General features: G+C 43.4%; 1 protein-coding gene across 1 annotated transcript in view; it reads left to right on the top strand.

Moving 5' to 3' along the window:
- Positions 1-24,288, top strand: part of LOC129814526 (collagen alpha-1(XI) chain-like) — a 167,087-nt gene that overhangs the window by 41,271 nt on the left and 101,528 nt on the right. The window contains exons 5-6 of the mRNA XM_055867712.1: positions 3,033-3,158; positions 12,385-12,483. Coding sequence (XP_055723687.1) covers positions 3,033-3,158; positions 12,385-12,483 — 225 coding nt within the window. The remainder of the gene's footprint in view (positions 1-3,032; positions 3,159-12,384; positions 12,484-24,288) is intronic.

Here is a 24,288-nt window from a genome sequence, read left to right as displayed (position 1 = left end):
AGTGAGGTGTAGTCTGGTGGGAACATCTGAGTTAGTGAGGTGTAGTCTGGTGGGAACATCTGAGTTAGTGAGGTGTAGTCTGGTCATCCCCTGCCAGAACCCACTCACCTGCTTCTCTTTGTCATCATCTATTCCTCCATCAGTGTTAAAATATAATTCAGCAGTGATCCCTACTGCCTCTGATCTGGAGGACTCACTAAACAAAAGCTCTGTTTGTAAATTATGTCTGAGTTAAGGATATTTAACTGAGATATTTAACTGATAGTTAAGGATATTTAAAACCAAATCATTTTTTACTTTTACTGAAATATTATTTTACTGGAAGGCTTTTGCCTTTACAGGAGTCATTTTCTATTAGGGTTTCTATACTTTTACTTTACACACACACACTGCTAGTTAATATTCTCCACAGAAAGAGGGGGGGGGGAAAGAGAGAGGCAGGGAGAGAGGGAGGGAGGGAGGGAGATAGAGCAGGGGAGATAGATAGAGAGAGAGGGGGGGAAGAGAGAGGTAGAGCGAGGGAGAAGGGGAGAGAGAAAGAGAGAGAAAGAAAGAGAGAAAGAGGGAAAGAGAGGGAGAGAGAGAGAAAGAGGGAAAGAGAGGGAGAGAGAGAGAGAGAGAGAAAGAGAGAGTTCTTGGTTAAACATTCCTTGGGATAAGATCATGCAGAAGACAAAGAGCCTTTGGCTGGGATGGAGGGAGGGAGGGAGGGAGGGAGGGAGGGAGGGAGGGAGGGAGGGAGGGAGGGAGGGAGGGAGGGAGGGAGGGAGGGAGGGGAATGGAGAAGTGGGGATCTAATTTCCTTTTCCAAATGTTCATGAAAAACAGACGGCCTCAGATATTTCATAAGTACAGACTCTGGTTATTTATCTGTCACATTCTTCTACACCAGGAAAACTGAGCTTCCTCCAAAATGCCACCCTATGCCCTACATAGTGCATGACTTTTAGTATGGTTAGTATGGTCTTTGGTCAAAAGTAGTGCACTCTGTAGGGAATAGTGTTCCATTGGTACCCAAGGTGAGGCTGGGCAGGGAAATAGGACTCGCTGTCCATAACGGTTGGGTTGGGGGATGACTGTACAACACAAACACCCTGTGTGTGTGTGTGTGTGTGTGTGTGTGTGTGTGTGTGTGTGTGTGTGTGTGTGTGTGTGTGTGTGTGTGTGTGTGCGTGTGCGTGTGCGTGTGCGTGTGCGTGTGTGTAGAGAAGCCAACCGGCTGCTGGATTGTCCGACTGGGTCCATCTGAGATAGATGCTGGCTGTCTATTGGTCAGGACGTTGTATTTCTTCGTCTGTCTGTCTGTCTGTCTGTCGGTCTCTCTGTCTTTCTTTCTGTCTATCTATCTGTCTGTCTGTCTGTCTCTCTGTCTTTCTGTCTATCTGTCTGTCTGTTTGCCTGTTTGTCTGCCTGCCTGTTTGTTTACCTGCCTGTTTGTCTGCCTGTCTGTCTGCCTGCCTGTCTGTCTGTCTGTCTCTCTGTCTCTCTGTCTCTCTGTCTCTCTGTCTTTCTTTCTGTCTATCTGTCTGTCTGTTTGCCTGTTTGTCTGCCTGTCTGCCTGTCTGTCTGTCTGTCTGTCTGTCTGTCTGTCTGTCTGTCTGCCTGTTTGTCTGCCTGTCTGTCTGCCTGTTTGTCTGTCTGTCTGTCTGTCTATCTGCCTGTTTGTCTGTCTGTTTGTCTGCCTGTCTGTCTGCCTGTTTGTCTGTCTGTCTGTCTGTCTGTCTGTCTGCCTGTCTGTCTGCCTGTTTGTCTGCCTGTATGTCTGTCTGTTTGTCTGTCTGTCTGTCTGTCTGTCTGTCTGTCTGCCTGTCTGCCTGTCTGTCTGTCTGTCTGTCTGTCTGTCTGTTTGTCTGCCTGTCTGTCTGCCTGCCTGTCTGTCTGTCTGTCTGTCTGCCTGTCTGTCTGCCTGTTTGTCTGCCTGTCTGTCTGTCTGCCTGCCTGTCTGTCTGTCTGCCTGCCTGTCTGTCTGTCTGTCTGTCTGTCTGTCTTTCTATCTGCCTGTTTGTCTGTCTGTCTGTCTGTCTGTTTGTCTGTCTGCCTGTCTGTCTGCCTGTCTGTCTGTCTGTCTCTATTATCAGGCACATAAATCTACATTGGTCTTCTGTCACACGTTTGCTTGATTTCCTTCTGTCTGGAAACAACGTTAGAACAACAATTCTGTTCTCAAATGTTCCTTTTGTAATGTGATCTGGCAGTGACAGTTAGAATCTGAGTACTACAGTAACATTACTGTGGGGTGAGGGGTGTAGGGTGAGGGGTGTGGGGTGGGGTGAGTTGAGGTGAGATGTGGGGTGAGGTGTGGGGTGAGATGTGGGGTGAGATGTGGGGTGAGGTGTGGGGTGAGATGTGGGGTGTGGGCTGAGGGGTGGGGTGAGGGGTGTGAGGTGTGGGGTGAGATGTGAGGTGAGGTGTGGGGTTGGGTGAGGGGTATTGGGTGTTGTGGTGAGGGGTGTGGGGGGAGGTGAGGTGTGGGGTTGGGTGAGGGGTATTGGGTGTTGTGGTGAGGGGTGTGGGGGGAGGTGAGGTGTGGGGTGAGGTGTGGGGTTGGGTGAGGGGTATTGGGTGTTGTGGTGAGGGGTGTGGGGGGAGGTGAGGTGTGGGGTTGGGTGTGGGGTTGGGGTTGGGTGAGGGGTATTGGGTGTTGTGGTGAGGTGTGGGATGAGGTGAGGTGTGGGGTGAGGTGAGGTACGGGGTGTGGCGTGGGGTGAGGTGAGATGAATTTGCAGAAGCAGGCCTGCCAGAGACCTTAAATGTCGCCCTCAGACCTAGAGAATACCCTTTTGTCTGATGGTTGAGGTATTGGGGTTGGTGAACAGAAAACCCATATTCAATACCCAACGTTTCTCTCCTCGTCTCCTCGTCTCCTGAAGGTGTTAGAGGAACATATTACATCTCTTTATCTGTTTTATGATTCAGGTTATATGCGGAAGACATATTTTCAGATAAATACATTCGGTTGGACAGCTGACAACGCTTCCCCCTTTATCTTGTCTTGGGAGTTGTGCTTTAACGTCTTCTCTCTCTTCTTACAGGGTGACATCCAGCAGCTGCTGATTGTGGCCGACCCAAGGGCAGCGTACGACTACTGTGAACACTACAGCCCCGACTGTGAAACACCGCACCAGGAACAACCACAGGCACAGGAACCAGAGGATGAGGTATGGAGGGAGGTATGGAGGGAGGTATGGAGGGAGGTATGGAGGGAGGTATGGAGGGAGGTATGGAGGGAGGTATGGAGAGAGAGGGAGGTATGGAGAGAGAGGGAGGTATGGAGAGAGAGGGAGGTATGGAGAGAGAGGGAGGTATGGAGAGAGAGGGAGGTATGGAGAGAGAGAGAGAGAGAGAGAGAGAGAGAGAGAGAGAGAGAGAGAGAGAGAGAGAGAGAGAGAGAGAGAGAGAGAGAGAGAGAGAGAGAGAGAGAGAGAGAGAGATGAAGTAGGAAGGTAATCTGGTAAACACCTCACCAGGAAGATGAGGTCAGTATCTGGGTGAGTGAAGGACGAAGGCAGGAGGGATAGTAGTGAGGGAGAGAGGGCGGGGGTTTTGTGTTCAGGTAATGCGAGCAGGATACTTCTATAAAACGTGTGTTGTCCATCAAAGGCTATTTTTAAATCCTCCCCATTTGAAGACATATTACACAGTAATTTATAGCCCTGAGCAGAGTTATTCCCACTGTATCCTGACAACGAGTAGTAGCTCAAAGCCTACCTCTGTGCATCTCAGAGCCTGCCAATCTAGTAAGGTCAAAACATGTAGTGACTTGCCAGAGGAAACGTTTTGACAAGATTCACATGTGAAATACATGTCTTCAATCTATTTTGATATATTTCTTCATCGTCACACGATCATATTTCAAGATGAACACTGATGCTTTTATCATCGGTGTCTAATTTGTGTTTTACGTCAACTGGCTCCAACTCCATGTAAATCCTAATCTGGCTCCAACTCCATGTAAATCCCCAACTAGCTCCAACTCCATGTAAATCCTCAACTAGCTCCAACTCCATGTAAATCCCCAACTAGCTCCAACTCCATGTAAATCCTCAACTAGCTCCAACTCCATGTAAATCCTCAACTGGCTCCAACTCCATGTAAATCCCCAACTGCCTCCAACTCCATGTAAATCCTCAACCGGCTCCAACTCCATGTAAATCCCCAACCGGCTCCAACTCCATGTAAATCCCCAACTAGCTCCAACTCCATGTAAATCCCCAACTGGCTCCAACTCCATGTAAATCCTCAACTAGCTCCAACTCCATGTAAATCCCCAACTGCCTCCAACTCCATGTAAATCCTCATCTGGCTCCAACTCCATGTAAATCCTCAACCGGCTCCAACTCCATGTAAATCCCCAACCGGCTCCAACTCCATGTAAATCCCCAACTGGCTCCAACTCCATGTAAATCCCCAACTGGCTCCAACTCCATGTAAATCCCCAACTAGCTCCAACTCCATGTAAATCCCTCAAACCATCTGCAACCATCCACTCTGCAAAGCTTCATTCTTCAACCAAATCCACATACTCAAAAAATAATGATGTCAAGGCGTCTTTCCAAATGGCATCCTATTCCCTACACAGTGCACTTCTTTGACCAGAGCTCAGTGTGCCCTTGTCAAAAGAGGTGAAGTATGTAGGGAGTAGGCTGCCATTTTTGGAAGCAGAATCTGTCGTGTGATATTCAGATCTCATCCTGAAGGAAAACGCTGACATTTTCCTATTCCACTATATGAGCTCACACTAGAAACTTTCCTCTCTCCCTGCCACAAAATATGAGCCTCTACTTTGGTGTGTGTGTGTGTGTGTGTGAGTGCGTGCGTGTGCGTGCGTGTGTGTGTGTGTGTGTGTGTGTGTGTGTGTGTGTGTGTGTGTGTGTGTGTGTGTGTGTGTGTGTGTGTGTGTGTGTGTGTGTGTGTGTGTGTGTGTGTGTGTGTGTGTGTGTGTGTGTGTGTGTGTGTGTGTGTGAGAGAGAGAGTGGTCTCCGTGATTTATACCTATAATGACTGCACCAGGTTCAGGAGTCTTGGAGCTCAGCTCTCCCTCCTTGGGATCATACACAGTATACACCACATTTCCTAAATAAAGGATTTACGGTTAAATAAATAAATAAACAAATATATAAACAAATAAAAATAGAGCATCAGTCAAAAGTTTGGACACACCTACTCATTCAAGGGTTTTTCTTTATTTTTACTTTTTTCTACATTGTAGAATAATAGTGAAGACATCAAAACTATGAAATAACACATATGGAATCATTTACTGTCGTAACCAAAAAAACGTTAAGCAAATCAAAATATATTTTAGATTTTAGATTCTTTAACGTAGCCATTATTCGCCTTGATGACAGCTTTGCACACTGTTGGCATTCTCTCAACCAGCTTCATGAGGTCGTCACCTGGAATGCATTTCAATTAACATGTGGGCTTTGTGTCCCTTGAATGAGTAGGTGTATCCAAACTTTTGACTGGTGCTGTGTATGACATTACTATAGTTGTTGTAGTCTGTGAATCAGAAGAGGTAATTGGATTAATCTGAGTCTAGAGAAAGACTCACACACACACACACACACACACACACACACACACACAGGCACACACAGGCACACATACACACATCCTGGGAAATGTAAGCATTATTACCTTCCAAAGCTGGACACCCAGACCAATACCTGGAAACCAACTACTGCTGCTGGACACCCAGTCCAATACCTGGTAACCAACTACTGCTGCTGGACACCCAGTCCAATGCCTGGTAACCAACTACTGCTGCTGGACACCCAGTCCAATACCTGGTAACCAACTACTGCTGCTGGACACCCAGTCCAATACCTGGTAACCAACTACTGCTGCTGGACACACAGTCCAATGCCTGGTAACCAACTACTGCTGCTGGACACCCAGTCCAATACCTGGTAACCAACTACTGCTGCTGGACACCCAGTCCAATACCTGGTAACCAACTACTGCTGCTGGACACACAGTCCAATACCTGGAAACCAACTACTGCTGCTGGACACCCAGTCCAATACCTGGAAACCAACTACTGCTGCTGGACACCCAGTCCAATACCTGGAAACCACCTACTGCTGCTGGACACCCAGTCCAATACCTGGAAACCAACTACTGCTGCTGGACACCCGGTCCAATACCTGGAAACCAACTACTGCTGCTGGACACCCAGTCCAATACCTGGAAACCAACTACTGCTGCTGGACACCCAGACCAATACCTGGTAACCAACTACTGCTGCTGGACACCCAGTCCAATACCTGGTAACCAACTACTGCTGCTGGACACCCAGTCCAATACCTGGTAACCAACTACTGCTGCTGGACACCCAGTCCAATACCTGGAAACCAACTACTGCTGCTGGACACCCAGTCCAATACCTGGAAACCAACTACTGCTGCTGGACACCCAGTCCAATACCTGGAAACCAACTACTGCTGCTGGACACCCAGTCCAATACCTGGAAACCACCTACTGCTGCTGGACACCCAGTCCAATACCTGGAAACCAACTACTGCTGCTGGACACCCAGTCCAATACCTGGAAACCAACTACTGCTGCTGGACACACAGTCCAATACCTGGAAACCAACTACTGCTGCTGGACACCCAGTCCAATACCTGGAAACCAACTACTGCTGCTGGACACCCAGTCCAATACCTGGAAACCAACTACTGCTGCTGGACACCCAGTCCAATACCTGGAAACCAACTACTGCTGCTGGACACCCAGTCCAATACCTGGAAACCAACTACTGCTGCTGGACACCCAGACCAATACCTGGAAACCAACTACTGCTGCTGGACACCCAGTCCAATACCTGGAAACCAACTACTGCTGCTGGACACCCAGTCCAATACCTGGAAACCAACTACTGCTGCTGGACACCCAGTCCAATACCTGGAAACCAACTACTGCTGCTGGACACCCAGTCCAATACCTGGAAACCAACTACTGCTGCTGGACACCCAGTCCAATACCTGGAAACCAACTACTGCTGCTGGACACCCAGTCCAATACCTGGAAACCAACTACTGCTGCTGGACACCCAGTCCAATACCTGGAAACCAACTACTGCTGCTGGACACCCAGTCCAATACCTGGAAACCAACTACTGCTGCTGGACACCCAGTCCAATACCTGGAAACCAACTACTGCTGCTGGACACCCAGTCCAATACCTGGAAACCAACTACTGCTGCTGGACACCCAGTCCAATACCTGGAAACCAACTACTGCTGCTGGACACCCAGTCCAATACCTGGAAACCAACTACTGCTGCTGGACACCCAGTCCAATACCTGGAAACCAACTACTGCTGCTGGACACCCAGTCCAATACCTGGTAACCAACTACTGCTGCTGGACACCCAGTCCAATACCTGGAAACCAACTACTGCTGCTGGACACCCAGACCAATACCTGGAAACCAACTACTGCTGCTGGACACCCAGTCCAATACCTGGAAACCAACTACTGCTGCTGGACACCCAGTCCAATACCTGGAAACCAACTACTGCTGCTGGACACCCAGTCCAATACCTGGAAACCAACTACTGCTGCTGGACACCCAGTCCAATACCTGGAAACCAACTACTGCTGCTGGACACCCAGACCAATACCTGGAAACCAACTACTGCTGCTGGACACCCAGACCAATACCTGGAAACCAACTACTGCTGCTGGACACCCAGACCAATACCTGGAAACCAACTACTGCTGCTGGACACCCAGACCAATACCTGGAAACCAACTACTGCTGCTGGACACCCAGTCCAATACCTGGAAACCAACTACTGCTGCTGGACACCCAGTCCAATACCTGGAAACCAACTACTGCTGCTGGACACCCAGTCCAATACCTGGAAACCAACTACTGCTGCTGGACACCCAGTCCAATAACTGGAAACCAACTACTGCTGCTGGACACCCAGACTAATACCTGGAAACCAACTACTGCTGCTGGACACCCAGACTAATACCTGGAAACCAACTACTGCTGCTAGGAGTTATAACGTTGCTGTCTCTATTCTGGTCTCAGATCTGTTTGTGCTGTACAGCCAACTGGCTAGCCCATCAAACCTGGTCCATCTAGCCTGGTCCCTGATCTGTTCAAGCTGTATAGACAACTTGCTAGCCCATCTGGTCCCAGATCTGTTTGTTGCTGAAAAGCCAACTGGCTAGCCCATCTAGCCTGGTCCCAAGCTGTTCAACACTAATTAGAGAATTGGTTGCATTAAGAGACAAGCTGTTCAACAACACTAATTAGAGAATAGGTTGCATTAAGAGACAAGCTGTTCAACAACACTAATTAGAGAATTGGTTGCATTAAGAGACAAGCTGTTCAACAACACTAATTAGAGAATAGGTTGCATTAAGAGACAAGCTGTTCAACAACACTAATTAGAGAATAGGTTGCATTAAGAGACAAGCTGTTCAACAACACTAATTAGAGAATAGGTAGCATTAAGAGACAAGCTGTTCAACAACACTAATTAGAGAATAGGTTGCATTAAGAGACAAGCTGTTCAACAACACTAATTAGAGAATAGGTTGCATTAAGAGACAAGCTGTTCAACAACACTAATTAGAGAATAGGTTGCATTAAGAGACAAGCTGTTCAACAACACTAATTAGAGAATAGGTAGCATTAAGAGATGCTTGCCTCACTCATCTTCCTACTCCTGTTAAGGAGATAATTAAAAGTGAACCACATTGGGACGGATAGAGTCCTTGACATAGTTGTCTTTATAACTCCTTGTTGTCTTCAATGAGGCGAGACACTTTATAGGTAGGCCTCTTCTAGATTATACAAAAATCAAAATCAACAGTTATTATTATATTATCAACCAATCAGGTGTTTCGGGTCTGTTGATCAGATGACCTTAGGAAAGGAACATGGGATGACGGGTTGAAAGGATGGAGGGATGACGGGATTGAGGGACGTAAAGGTCAGGGGATTCAATGTTAATAGTATGACTTTGACCCTGACCTTTACCAGAGATGCCCTGTCCCCTGAGCACCTACCAACCCCGTAATGCTTTGCAACACCCAGACACACGCCTGGAGACAGAGACACATGCAAGAGCAGAGAGACCAGGAAGGAGAAGAGGGATGGAGGGAGAGGGGGAGTCTTTTATGAGCACACTTCAATATTTATCTCTTTCATCAAACTCTCTGGCCTGTGGTGTTGAATTCTTCAGGCTTGGTCAGGCTCTCCAACTTCATAAATATATTATCTCGGTTTCCTTTCTCTCTCTCTCTCTCTCTCTCTCTCTCTCTCTCTCTCTCTCTCTCTCACTCTCTCTCTCTCTCTCTCTCTCTCTCTCGCTCTCTCTCGCTCTCTCTCGCTCTCTCTCGCTCTCTCTCGCTCTCTCTCGCTCTCTCTCGCTCTCTCTCGCTCTCTCGCTCTCTCTCGCTCTCTCGCTCTCTCGCTCTCTCGCTCTCTCGCTCTCTCGCTCTCTCGCTCTCTCGCTCTCTCGCTCTCTCGCTCTCTCGCTCTCGCTCTCTCTCTCTCTCTCTCTCTCTCGCTCCCTCTCTTCCTTGTCCAGGGAAACCCAAGGCAGTCAGCCAGCCCATCGGGCCTTCGGTCTTATATTATTTTTTGATGAGTTCATCAGTTGAACTGGGACTAATATAAATCTGTCCCTTCTGATAGAAATAGAGTATCAGCCTCTGTTTTGACTGGACACCAGTTGTTTAAATTGCACCCTACGGGCCCTGGTCAAAAAAGAAGTGCACTATATAGGGAATAGGGTTTAATTTGTTTGACTGGACCAGATATTTTTATTCAGGGAGGAAAAAGTTAAAGAATCGTTGTTCCTCAATGACAGACGTGATGTTTTTTTTTACGTCTTTCAAAGTGTTTACATGCTGTTTACCATAACTGTGTCTTAACTGACGCCTTGTATCTTCTTTTGAAGCTGTAATTACATCCCCTGCTATCTTTAGGTCGCCCATAAGGTTTCACCTATAAACACACAGGCACTTTCCTTTTTACAACTCCTTTTGTTGCCAGATGTTTCCCCAGACATGCCACTATGCAAATATTATACCATGAACATGTAATCCATGTAGCTATTTATAAATATATATATATGTTTATTGAAAAGCCAGTTAAAAAAACAAAAGTGTGTTTTATTCTCACACACTCATACGCTCTGCCTATAATACAATTTACAGACATTTACCTCTATTCCTACATCTACATGTCATTTAGCAGACGTCTCCTCCTGAACAACTTACAGTTAGTGCAGTCATCTCCAAGTGCATTTTTCCTCAATATCGTAGCTATTAGTAGCGTCAGAGCTAGAAGGGTGTGGGGGGGAGGGGGTCAAGTGCAAATGCGGGTTAATATATATATATATATAGGAAGGAGACGTGTTCTGTCTCCTGGAGATGAACGTACTTTGGTGTGAAATGTGCAAATCAATCCCAGAACAACAGCAAAGGACCTTGTGATGATGCTGGAGGAAACAGGTACAAAAGTATCTATATCCACAGTAAAAACTAGTCCTATATTGACATAACCTGAAAGGCCGCTCAGCAAGGAAGAAGCCACTGCTCCAAAACCGCCATAAAAAAGCCAGACTGCGGTTTGCAACTGCACATGGGGACAAAGATCATACTTTTTGGAGAAATGTCCTCTGGTCTGATGAAATGAAAATGGAACTGTTTGGCCATAATGACCATCGTTATGCTTTGAGGAAAACGGGAGACGCTTGCAAGCCGAAGAACACCATCCCAACCGTGAAGCACGGGGGTGGCAGCATCATGTTGTGGGGGTGCTTTGCTACAGGAGGGACTGGTGCACTTCACAAATAGATGGCATTATGAGGCAGGAAAATTATGTGGATATATTGAAGCAACATCTCAAGACATCAGTCAGGAAGTTAAAGCTTGGTTGCAAATGGGTCTTCCAAATGGACAATGACCACAAGCATACTTCCAAAGTTGTGGTCAAAGTCAAGGTATTGGAGTGGCCATCACAAAGCCCTGACATCAATCGTATAGAATGATGTAGAATGTGTGGGCAGAACTTATACACATGTACAATGTGTGGGCAGAACTTAAAAAGCGTGTGCGAGCAAGGAGGCCTACAAACCTGACTCAGTTCCACCGGCTCTGTCAGGAGGAATGTGCCAAAATGTACCCAACTTATTGTGGGAAGGTTGTGGAAGGCTACCCGAAACATTTGACCCAAGTTAAACAATTTAAAGGCAATGCTACCAAATACTAATTGAGTGTATGTACACTTCTGACACACTGGGAATGTGATAAAATAAATCAAAGCTGAAATAAATCATTCTCATCATCTATATATATATATATGATCCCCCCCCCCCCCATATAAAAATACTGTACTTTCCAACAGCGTGATGCGGTGGGGGCAAGGAGGTTAATAAAGTACTTTAAGGATATAGTACCATAGAGGATACAGTACTTTAGAGGATATAGTACTATAGAGGATATAGTACTTTAGAGGATATAGTACTATAGAGGATATAGTACTATAGAGGATATAGTACTATAGAGGATATAGTACTTTAGAGGATATAGTACTATAGAGGATATAGTACTATAGAGGATATAGTACTATAGAGGATATAGTACTATAGAGGATATAGTACTATAGAGGATATAGTACTTTAGAGGATATAGTACTTTAAAGGATATAGTACTATAGAGGATATAGTACTATAGAGGATATAGTACTATAGAGGATATAGTACTTTAGAGGATATAGTACTTTAGAGGATATAGTGTATGTGTCACACCTGCTCCTGCTCTTCCCCCATTGGCGCTCGAGGGCCCCAGGCTCCCCGGCATTACACACTCCTGCCATCTTCATTACGCACACCTGCCATCTTCATTACACACTCCTGCCACCTTCATTACGCACACCTGCTCCCCCCCCCCCCCCCCCCCCGTCATGCGCATCAGCGGTTATTGGACTCACCTGGACTCAATCACCTCTGTACCTCCCCTATGTCTGTCTGTTTCCTCGCTCTGTTCCCTGCTTCTGCATTGATTGTTATATGTCCTTGTCTACCCGTGCGCTGACGCTGTCCCTGCCCTGTTACCTGTCTGTTCTTCATTAAATGTTCAACTGCCCATACCTGTTTCTCATCTCCAGCATCGGTCCTTTTACAGTATGCCATTTGATATTACAACTACACTCAATCTTTGATTTTGTTTTGAGTTAGAGGACATTAGTTGTTGGGAACTGTCTGAAAAACATCACTCGTCTCAGTCAAAGCCATGTAAATATGAAGAATGTGACATATCATAGTGTATTAATGTATTTATACCGTATTTACACGTGTGTACTAACCGGGTTTCCCTGTCTGTTTGCCTGTCCCTCCTCTCCCGTCCAGTACAATTCATACGACCTAGAGTACAGTGAGGTCTATGACTACAGTGAAGGAGAAGTGGCCACTGAAACTGCCCCAACCGAAGGAGCACCTGTACCTGAGGTAAAACACACTCCTACAAAAAGGGGACAATCACATCTCCACTTCATGAAGCTGATTTATATCTAGTCTTATATCTAACGTAGTTGTAGATATACGTATATTCATAATATCTGAATATGTTCGCTTTACATAGTGGGTAATTACTAAGTAACTAACGTATTACAAAATGGTTGGAATACATCTATGTGTCTCTGAGGTGAGTATGGATGTTACCTCTCTCATGTTGATACTATAGTGAGTGGTTACCTCTCTCATGTTGATACTATAGTGAGTGGTTACCTCTCATGTTGATGCTATAGTGAGTGGTTACCTCTCTCATGTTGATGCTATAGTGAGTGGTTACCTCTCATGTTGGTACTATAGTGAGTGGTTACCTCTCATGTTGATGCTATAGTGAGTGGTTACCTCTCATGTTGATGCTATAGTGAGTGGTTACCTCTCTCATGTTGATACTATAGTGAGTGGTTACCTCTCTCATGTTGATGCTATAGTGAGTGGTTACCTCTCTCATGTTGATGCTATAGTGAGTGGTTACCTCTCTCATGTTGATACTATAGTGAGTGGTTACCTCTCTCAAAATGATACTATAGTGAGTGGTTACCTCTCTCATGTTGATGCTATAGTGAGTGGTTACCTCTCTCATGTTGATGCTATAGTGAGTGGTTACCTCTCATGTTGATGCTATAGTGAGTGGTTACCTCTCTCATGTTGATACTATAGTGAGTGGTTACCTCTCTCATGTTGATGCTATAGTGAGTGGTTACCTCTCTCATGTTGATGCCATAGTGAGTGGTTACCTCTCTCATGTTGATACTATAGTGAGTGGTTACCTCTCTCATGTTGATGCTATAGTGAGTGGTTACCTCTCATGTTGATACTATAGTGAGTGGTTACCTCTCATGTTGATACTATAGTGAGTGGTTACCTCTCATGTTGATACTATAGTGAGTGGTTACCTCTCTCATGTTGATACTATAGTGAGTGGTTACCTCTCATGTTGATACTATAGTGAGTGGTTACCTCTCATGTTGATACTATAGTGAGTGGTTACCTCTCATGTTGATACTATAGTGAGTGGTTACCTTTCTCATGTTGATACTATAGTGAGTGGTTACCTCTCATGTTGATACTATAATGAGTGGTTACCTCTCTCAAAATGATGCTATAGTGAGTGGTTACCTCTCTCATGTTGATGCTATAGTGAGTGGTTACCTCTCTCATGTTGATGCTATAGTGAGTGGTTACCTCTCTCATGTTGATGCTATAGTGAGTGGTTACCTCTCTCATGTTGATGCTATAGTGAGTGGTTACCTCTCATGTTGATACTATAGTGAGTGGTTACCTCTCTCATGTTGATGCTATAGTGAGTGGTTACCTCTCTCATGTTGATGCTATAGTGAGTGGTTACCTCTCTCATGTTGATACTATAGTGAGTGGTTACCTCTCTCATGTTGATACTATAGTGAGTGGTTACCTCTCATGTTGATACTATAGTGAGTGGTTACCTCTCTCATGTTGATACTATAGTGAGTGGTTACCTCTCTCATGTTGATACTATAGTGAGTGGTTACCTCTCTCATGTTGATACTATAGTGAGTGGTTACCTCTCATGTTGATACTATAGTGAGTGGTTACCTCTCTCAAAATGATACTATAGTGAGTGGTTACCTCTCTCATGTTGATGCTATAGTGAGTGGTTACCTCTCATGTTGATACTATAGTGAGTGGTTACCTCTCTCAAAATGATGCTATAGTGAGTGGTTACCTCTCATGTTGATACTATAGTGAGTGGTTACCTCTCTCAAAATGATGCTATAGTGAGTGGTTACGTCTCATGTTGATGCTATAGTGAGTGGTTACCTCTCTCAAAATGATGCTATAGTGAGTGGTTACCTCTCTCATGTTGATGCTATAGTGAGTGGTTACCTCTCTCAAAATGATACTATAGTGAGTGGTTACCTCTCTCAAAATGATACTATAGTGAGTGGTTACCTCTCTCATGTTGATACTATAGTGAGTGGTTACCTCTCTCAAAATGATACTATAGTGAGTGGTTACCTCTCTCATGTTGATGCCATAGTGAGTGGTTACCTCTCTCATGTTGATGCCATAGTGAGTGGTTACCTCTCTCATGTTGATGCCATAGTGAGTGGTTACCTCTCTCATGTTGATGCTATAGTGAGTGGTTACCTCTCTCATGTTGATACTATAGTGAGTGGTTACCTCTCTCATGTTGATACTATAGTGAGTGGTTACCTCTCTCATGTTGATACTATAGTGAGTGGTTACCTCTCTCATGTTGATGCTATAGTGAGTGGTTACCTCTCATGTTGATACTATAGTGAGTGGTTACCTCTCTCAAAATGATGCTATAGTGAGTGGTTACCTCTCATGTTGATACTATAGTGAGTGGTTACCTCTCTCAAAATGATGCTATAGTGAGTGGTTACCTCTCATGTTGATACTATAGTGAGTGGTTACCTCTCTCATGTTGATACTATAGTGAGTGGTTACCTCTCTCATGTTGATACTATAGTGAGTGGTTACCTCTCTCATGTTGATGCTATAGTGAGTGGTTACCTCTCTCATGTTGATGCTATAGTGAGTGGTTACCTCTCATGTTGATGCTATAGTGAGTGGTTACCTCTCTCAAAATGATGCTATAGTGAGTGGTTACCTCTCATGTTGATACTATAGTGAGTGGTTACCTCTCTCAAAATGATGCTATAGTGAGTGGTTACCTCTCTCATGTTGATGCTATAGTGAGTGGTTACCTCTCATGTTGATACTATAGTGAGTGGTTACCTCTCTCAAAATGATGCTATAGTGAGTGGTTACGTCTCATGTTGATGCTATAGTGAGTGGTTACCTCTCTCAAAATGATGCTATAGTGAGTGGTTACCTCTCTCATGTTGATGCTATAGTGAGTGGTTACCTCTCTCAAAATGATACTATAGTGAGTGGTTACCTCTCTCAAAATGATACTATAGTGAGTGGTTACCTCTCTCATGTTGATACTATAGTGAGTGGTTACCTCTCTCAAAATGATACTATAGTGAGTGGTTACCTCTCTCATGTTGATGCCATAGTGAGTGGTTACCTCTCATGTTGATGCCATAGTGAGTGGTTACCTCTCTCATGTTGATGCCATAGTGAGTGGTTACCTCTCTCATGTTGATGCCATAGTGAGTGGTTACCTCTCATGTTGATGCCATAGTGAGTGGTTACCTCTCTCATGTTGATGCCATAGTGAGTGGTTACCTCTCTCATGTTGATGCTATAGTGAGTGGTTACCTCTCTCATGTTGATGCCATAGTGAGTGGTTACCTCTCTCATGTTGATGCTATAGTGAGTGGTTACCTCTCTCATGTTGATGCCATAGTGAGTGGTTACCTCTCATGTTGATGCCATAGTGAGTGGTTACCTCTCTCATGTTGATGCCATAGTGAGTGGTTACCTCTCTCATGTTGATGCTATAGTGAGTGGTTACCTCTCTCATGTTGATACTATAGTGAGTGGTTACCTCTCTCATGTTGATACTATAGTGAGTGGTTACCTCTCTCATGTTGATACTATAGTGAGTGGTTACCTCTCTCATGTTGATGCTATAGTGAGTGGTTACCTCTCATGTTGATACTATAGTGAGTGGTTACCTCTCTCATGTTGATACTATAGTGAGTGGTTACCTCTCTCATGTTGATGCTATAGTGAGTGGTTACCTCTCATGTTGATACTATAGTGAGTGGTTACCTCTCTCAAAATGATACTATAGTGAGTGGTTACCTCTCTCAAAATGATACTATAGTGAGTGGTTACCTCTCTCAAAATGATACTATAGTGAGTGGTTACCTCTCATGTTGATACTATAGTGAGTGGTTACCTCTCTCAAAATGATACTATAGTGAGTGGTTACCTCTCTCATGTTGATGCTATAGTGAGTGGTTACCTCTCTCATGTTGATGCTATAGTGAGTGGTTACCTCTCTCATGTTGATACTATAGTGAGTGGTTACCTCTCTCATGTTGATACTATAGTGAGTGGTTACCTCTCTCATGTTGATGCTATAGTGAGTGGTTACCTCTCTCATGTTGATGCTATAGTGAGTGGTTACCTCTCTCATGTTGATACTATAGTGAGTGGTTACCTCTCATGTTGATGCTATAGTGAGTGGTTACCTCTCATGTTGATGCTATAGTGAGTGGTTACCTCTCTCATGTTGATACTATAGTGAGTGGTTACCTCTCTCATGTTGATGCTATAGTGAGTGGTTACCTCTCTCATGTTGATACTATAGTGAGTGGTTACCTCTCTCATGTTGATGCTATAGTGAGTGGTTACCTCTCATGTTGATACTATAGTGAGTGGTTACCTCTCTCATGTTGATACTATAGTGAGTGGTTACCTCTCTCATGTTGATACTATAGTGAGTGGTTACCTCTCTCATGTTGATACTATAGTGAGTGGTTACCTCTCTCATGTTGATACTATAGTGAGTGGTTACCTCTCTCATGTTGATACTATAGTGAGGGGTTACCTCTCTCATGTTGATACTATAGTGAGTGGTTACCTCTCTCATGTTGATACTATAGTGAGTGGTTACCTCTCATGTTGATGCTATAGTGAGTGGTTACCTCTCTCATGTTGATACTATAGTGAGTGGTTACCTCTCTCATGTTGATACTATAGTGAGTGGTTACCTCTCATGTTGATACTATAGTGAGTGGTTACCTCTCTCAAAATGATGCTATAGTGAGTGGTTACCTCTCTCATGTTGATGCTATAGTGAGTGGTTACCTCTCATGTTGATACTATAGTGAGTGGTTACCTCTCTCAAAATGATACTATAGTGAGTGGTTACCTCTCTCATGTTGATACTATAGTGAGTGGTTACGTCTCATGTTGATGCTATAGTGAGTGGTTACCTCTCATGTTGATACTATAGTGAGTGGTTACGTCTCATGTTGATGCTATAGTGAGTGGTTACCTCTCATGTTGATACTATAATGAGTGGTTACCTCTCTCATGTTGATACTATAGTGAGTGGTTACCTCTCTCATGTTGATACTATAGTGAGTGGTTACCTCTCTCATGTTGATACTATAGTGAGTGGTTACCTCTCTCATGTTGATACTATAGTGAGTGGTTACCCCTCTCATGTTGATACTATAGTGAGTGGTTACCTCTCATGTTGATACTATAGTGAGTGGTTACCTCTCTCATGTTGATGCTATAGTGAGTGGTTACCTCTCTCATGTTGATACTATAGTGAGTGGTTACCTCTCTCATGTTGATACTATAGTGAGTGGTTACCTCTCTCATGTTGATACTATAGTGAGTGGTTACCTCTCTCATGTTGATACTATAGTGAGTGGTTACCTCTCTCATGTTGATGCTATAGTGAGTGGTTACCTCTCTCATGTTGATACTATAGTGAGTGGTTACCTCTCATGTTGATACTATAGTGAGTGGTTACCTCTCATGTTGATGCTATAGTGAGTGGTTACCTCTCATGTTGATACTATAGTGAGTGGTTACCTCTCATGTTGATGCTATAGTGAGTGGTTACCTCTCTCATGTTGATGCTATAGTGAGTGGTTACCTCTCTCATGTTGATACTATAGTGAGTGGTTACCTCTCTCATGTTGATACTATAGTGAGTGGTTACCTCTCATGTTGATGCTATAGTGAGTGGTTACCTCTCTCATGTTGATGCTATAGTGAGTGGTTACCTCTCTCATGTTGATGCTATAGTGAGTGGTTACCTCTCTCATGTTGATGCTATAGTGAGTGGTTACCTCTCTCATGTTGATACTATAGTGAGTGGTTACCTCTCTCATGTTGATACTATAGTGAGTGGTTACCTCTCATGTTGATACTATAGTGAGTGGTTACCTCTCTCATGTTGATGCTATAGTGAGTGGTTACCTCTCATGTTGATACTATAGTGAGTGGTTACCTCTCATGTTGATGCTATAGTGAGTGGTTACCTCTCTCATGTTGATACTATAGTGAGTGGTTACCTCTCATGTTGATACTATAGTGAGTGGTTACCTCTCTCATGTTGATACTATAGTGAGTGGTTACCTCTCATGTTGATACTATAGTGAGTGGTTACCTCTCATGTTGATGCTATAGTGAGTGGTTACCTCTCTCATGTTGATGCTATAGTGAGTGGTTACCTCTCTCAAAATGATGCTATAGTGAGTGGTTACCTCTCTCATGTTGATGCTATAGTGAGTGGTTACCTCTCATGTTGATACTATAGTGAGTGGTTACCTCTCTCAAAATGATACTATAGTGAGTGGTTACCTCTCTCATGTTGATGCTATAGTGAGTGGTTACCTCTCATGTTGATACTATAGTGAGTGGTTACCTCTCTCATGTTGATACTATAGTGAGTGGTTACCTCTCTCAAAATGATGCTATAGTGAGTGGTTACCTCTCTCATGTTGATGCTATAGTGAGTGGTTACCTCTCATGTTGATACTATAGTGAGTGGTTACCTCTCTCAAAATGATACTATAGTGAGTGGTTACCTCTCTCATGTTGATACTATAGTGAGTGGTTACCTCTCTCATGTTGATGCTATAGTGAGTGGTAATGTCTCTCATGTTGATGCTATAGTGAGTGGTTACCTCTCATGTTGATGCTATAGTGAGTGGTTACCTCTCTCATGTTGATGCTATAGTGAGTGGTTACCTCTCTCATGTTGATACTATAGTGAGTGGTTACCTCTCATGTTGATGCTATAGTGAGTGGTTACCTCTCTCAAAATGATACTATAGTGAGTGGTTACCTCTCTCAAAATGATACTATAGTGAGTGGTTACCTCTCTCAAAATGATACTATAGTGAGTGGTTACCTCTCTCAAAATGAAACTATAGTGAGTGGTTACCTCTCTCAAAATGATACTATAGTGAGTGGTTACCTCTCTCATGTTGATGCTATAGTGAGTGGTTACCTCTCATGTTGATGCTATAGTGAGTGGTAACCTCTCATGTTGATACTATAGTGAGTGGTTACCTCTCATGTTGATGCTATAGTGAGTGGTTACCTCTCTCATGTTGATGCTATAGTGAGTGGTTACCTCTCATGTTGATACTATAGTGAGTGGTTACCTCTCTCATGTTGATACTATAGAATCACTATCACTATAGTATCAACATGTTACCTCTCTCATGTTGATGCTATAGTGAGTGGTTACCTCTCATGTTGATACTATAGTGAGTGGTTACCTCTCTCAAAATGATACTATAGTGAGTGGTTACCTCTCTCATGTTGATACTATAGTGAGTGGTTACGTCTCATGTTGATGCTATAGTGAGTGGTTACCTCTCATGTTGATACTATAGTGAGTGGTTACCTCTCTCATGTTGATGCTATAGTGAGTGGTTACCTCTCTCATGTTGATACTATAGTGAGTGGTTACCTCTCATGTTGATACTATAGTGAGTGGTTACCTCTCTCAAAATGATACTATAGTGAGTGGTTACCTCTCTCATGTTGATACTATAGTGAGTGGTTACCTCTCATGTTGATGCTATAGTGAGTGGTTACCTCTCTCATGTTGATACTATAGTGAGTGGTTACCTCTCATGTTGATACTATAGTGAGTGGTTACCTCTCATGTTGATACTATAGTGAGTGGTTACCTCTCTCATGTTGATACTATAGTGAGTGGTTACCTCTCTCATGTTGATGCTATAGTGAGTGGTTACCTCTCATGTTGATGCTATAGTGAGTGGTTACCTCTCATGTTGATGCTATAGTGAGTGGTTACCTCTCTCATGTTGATACTATAGTGAGTGGTTACCTCTCTCATGTTGATGCTATAGTGAGTGGTTACATCTCTCATGTTGATACTATAGTGAGTGGTTACCTCTCTCAAAATGATACTATAGTGAGTGGTTACATCTCTCATGTTGATACTATAGTGAGTGGTTACCTCTCTCAAAATGATACTATAGTGAGTGGTTACATCTCTCATGTTGATGCTATAGTGAGTGGTTACCTCTCTCATGTTGATACTATAGTGAGTGGTTACCTCTCTCATGTTGATGCTATAGTGAGTGGTTACCTCTCATGTTGATACTATAGTGAGTGGTTACCTCTCTCATGTTGATGCTATAGTGAGTGGTTACCTCTCATGTTGATACTATAGTGAGTGGTTACCTCTCTCATGTTGATGCTATAGTGAGTGGTTACCTCTCTCATGTTGATACTATAGTGAGTGGTTACCTCTCTCATGTTGATACTATAGTGAGTGGTTACCTCTCTCATGTTGATACTATAGTGAGTGGTTACCTCTCTCATGTTGATGCTATAGTGAGTGGTTACCTCTCTCATGTTGATACTATAGTGAGTGGTTACCTCTCTCATGTTGATGCTATAGTGAGTGGTTACCTCTCTCATGTTGATGCTATAGTGAGTGGTTACCTCTCTCATGTTGATACTATAGTGAGTGGTTACCTCTCTCATGTTGATGCTATAGTGAGTGGTTACCTCTCATGTTGATACTATAGTGAGTGGTTACCTCTCTCAAAATGATGCTATAGTGAGTGGTTACCTCTCTCATGTTGATGCTATAGTGAGTGGTTACCTCTCATGTTGATACTATAGTGAGTGGTTACCTCTCTCATGTTGATACTATAGTGAGTGGTTACCTCTCTCATGTTGATGCTATAGTGAGTGGTTACCTCTCTCATGTTGATGCTATAGTGAGTGGTTACCTCTCTCATGTTGATACTATAGTGAGTGGTTACCTCTCATGTTGATGCTATAGTGAGTGGTTACCTCTCTCATGTTGATACTATAGTGAGTGGTTACCTCTCTCATGTTGATACTATAGTGAGTGGTTACCTCTCTCAAAATGATACTATAGTGAGTGGTTACCTCTCTCATGTTGATACTATAGTGAGTGGTTACGTCTCATGTTGATGCTATAGTGAGTGGTTACCTCTCATGTTGATGCTATAGTGAGTGGTTACCTCTCTCATGTTGATACTATAGTGAGTGGTTACCTCTCTCAAAATGATACTATAGTGAGTGGTTACCTCTCTCATGTTGATACTATAGTGAGTGGTTACCTCTCTCATGTTGGTACTATAGTGAGTGGTTACGTCTCATGTTGATGCTATAGTGAGTGGTTACCTCTCATGTTGATACTATAGTGAGTGGTTACCTCTCTCATGTTGATGCTATAGTGAGTGGTTACCTCTCTCATGTTGATACTATAGTGAGTGGTTACCTCTCATGTTGATACTATAGTGAGTGGTTACCTCTCTCATGTTGATGCTATAGTGAGTGGTTACCTCTCATGTTGATACTATAGTGAGTGGTTACCTCTCATGTTGATACTATAGTGAGTGGTTACCTCTCTCATGTTGATGCTATAGTGAGTGGTTACCTCTCATGTTGATGCTATAGTGAGTGGTTACCTCTCTCATGTTGATACTATAGTGAGTGGTTACCTCTCTCATGTTGATGCTATAGTGAGTGGTTACCTCTCATGTTGATACTATAGTGAGTGGTTACCTCTCTCAAAATGATACTATAGTGAGTGGTTACCTCTCATGTTGATACTATAGTGAGTGGTTACCTCTCTCAAAATGATACTATAGTGAGTGGTTACCTCTCTCATGTTGATGCTATAGTGAGTGGTTACCTCTCTCATGTTGATACTATAGTGAGTGGTTACCTCTCTCATGTTGATACTATAGTGAGTGGTTACCTCTCATGTTGATGCTATAGTGAGTGGTTACCTCTCTCATGTTGATGCTATAGTGAGTGGTTACCTCTCTCATGTTGATGCTATAGTGAGTGGTTACCTCTCTCATGTTGATACTATAGTGAGTGGTTACCTCTCTCATGTTGATGCTATAGTGAGTGGTTACCTCTCATGTTGATACTATAGTGAGTGGTTACCTCTCATGTTGATGCTATAGTGAGTGGTTACCTCTCATGTTGATACTATAGTGAGTGGTTACCTCTCATGTTGATGCTATAGTGAGTGGTTACCTCTCTCATGTTGATACTATAGTGAGTGGTTACCTCTCTCATGTTGATACTATAGTGAGTGGTTACCTCTCTCATGTTGATACTATAGTGAGTGGTTACCTCTCATGTTGATACTATAGTGAGTGGTTACCTCTCTCATGTTGATGCTATAGTGAGTGGTTACCTCTCTCATGTTGATGCTATAGTGAGTGGTTACCTCTCATGTTGATGCTATAGTGAGTGGTTACCTCTCATGTTGATACTATAGTGAGTGGTTACCTCTCTCATGTTGATACTATAGTGAGTGGTTACCTCTCTCATGTTGATACTATAGTGAGTGGTTACCTCTCATGTTGATACTATAGTGAGTGGTTACCTCTCTCATGTTGATGCTATAGTGAGTGGTTACCTCTCTCATGTTGATGCTATAGTGAGTGGTTACCTCTCTCATGTTGATACTATAGTGAGTGGTTACCTCTCTCATGTTGATACTATAGTGAGTGGTTACCTCTCTCATGTTGATGCTATAGTGAGTGGTTACCTCTCTCATGTTGATGCTATAGTGAGTGGTTACCTCTCTCATGTTGATGCTATAGTGAGTGGTTACCTCTCTCATGTTGATACTATAGTGAGTGGTTACATCTCTCATGTTGATGCTATAGTGAGTGGTTAACTCTCTCATGTTGATAATATAGTGAGTGGTTACCTCTCTCATGTTGATGCTATAGTGAGTGGTTACCTCTCTCATGTTGATACTATAGTGAGTGGTTACCTCTCATGTTGATGCTATAGTGAGTGGTTACCTCTCTCATGTTGATACTATAGTGAGTGGTTACCTCTCTCATGTTGATACTATAGTGAGTGGTTACCTCTCATGTTGATACTATAGTGAGTGGTTACCTCTCTCAAAATGATGCTATAGTGAGTGGTTACCTCTCTCATGTTGATGCTATAGTGAGTGGTTACCTCTCATGTTGATACTATAGTGAGTGGTTACCTCTCTCAAAATGATACTATAGTGAGTGGTTACCTCTCTCATGTTGATACTATAGTGAGTGGTTACGTCTCATGTTGATGCTATAGTGAGTGGTTACCTCTCTCAAAATGATACTATAGTGAGTGGTTACCTCTCTCATGTTGATGCTATAGTGAGTGGTTACCTCTCTCATGTTGATACTATAGTGAGTGGTTACCTCTCTCATGTTGATACTATAGTGAGTGGTTACCTTTCTCATGTTGATGCTATAGTGAGTGGTTACCTCTCATGTTGATACTATAATGAGTGGTTACCTCTCTCATGTTGATGCTATAGTGAGTGGTTACCTCTCATGTTGATGCTATAGTGAGTGGTTACCTCTCATGTTGATGCTATAGTGAGTGGTTACCTCTCTCATGTTGATGCTATAGTGAGTGGTTACCTCTCATGTTGATGCTATAGTGAGTGGTTACCTTTCTCATGTTGATGCTATAGTGAGTGGTTACCTCTCTCATGTTGATACTATATTGAGTGGTTACCTCTCTCATGTTGATGCTATAGTGAGTGGTTACCTCTCATGTTGATGCTATAGTGAGTGGTTACCTCTCATGTTGATGCTATAGTGAGTGGTTACCTCTCATGTTGATACTATAGTGAGTGGTTACCTCTCTCATGTTGATGCTATAGTGAGTGGTTACCTCTCTCATGTTGATGCTATAGTGAGTGGTTACCTCTCTCATGTTGATACTATAGTGAGTGGTTACCTCTCTCATGTTGACACTATAGTGAGTGGTAATGTCTCTCATGTTGATACTATAGTGAGTGGTTACCTC

This window comes from Salvelinus fontinalis, chromosome 17, assembly GCF_029448725.1.
Source record: "Salvelinus fontinalis isolate EN_2023a chromosome 17, ASM2944872v1, whole genome shotgun sequence".
In the NCBI taxonomy this organism is placed as follows: Eukaryota; Metazoa; Chordata; class Actinopteri; order Salmoniformes; family Salmonidae; genus Salvelinus; species Salvelinus fontinalis.
Note: the sequence above shows the minus strand (reverse complement) of the source record. Positions and strands in the feature narration are given on the sequence as shown.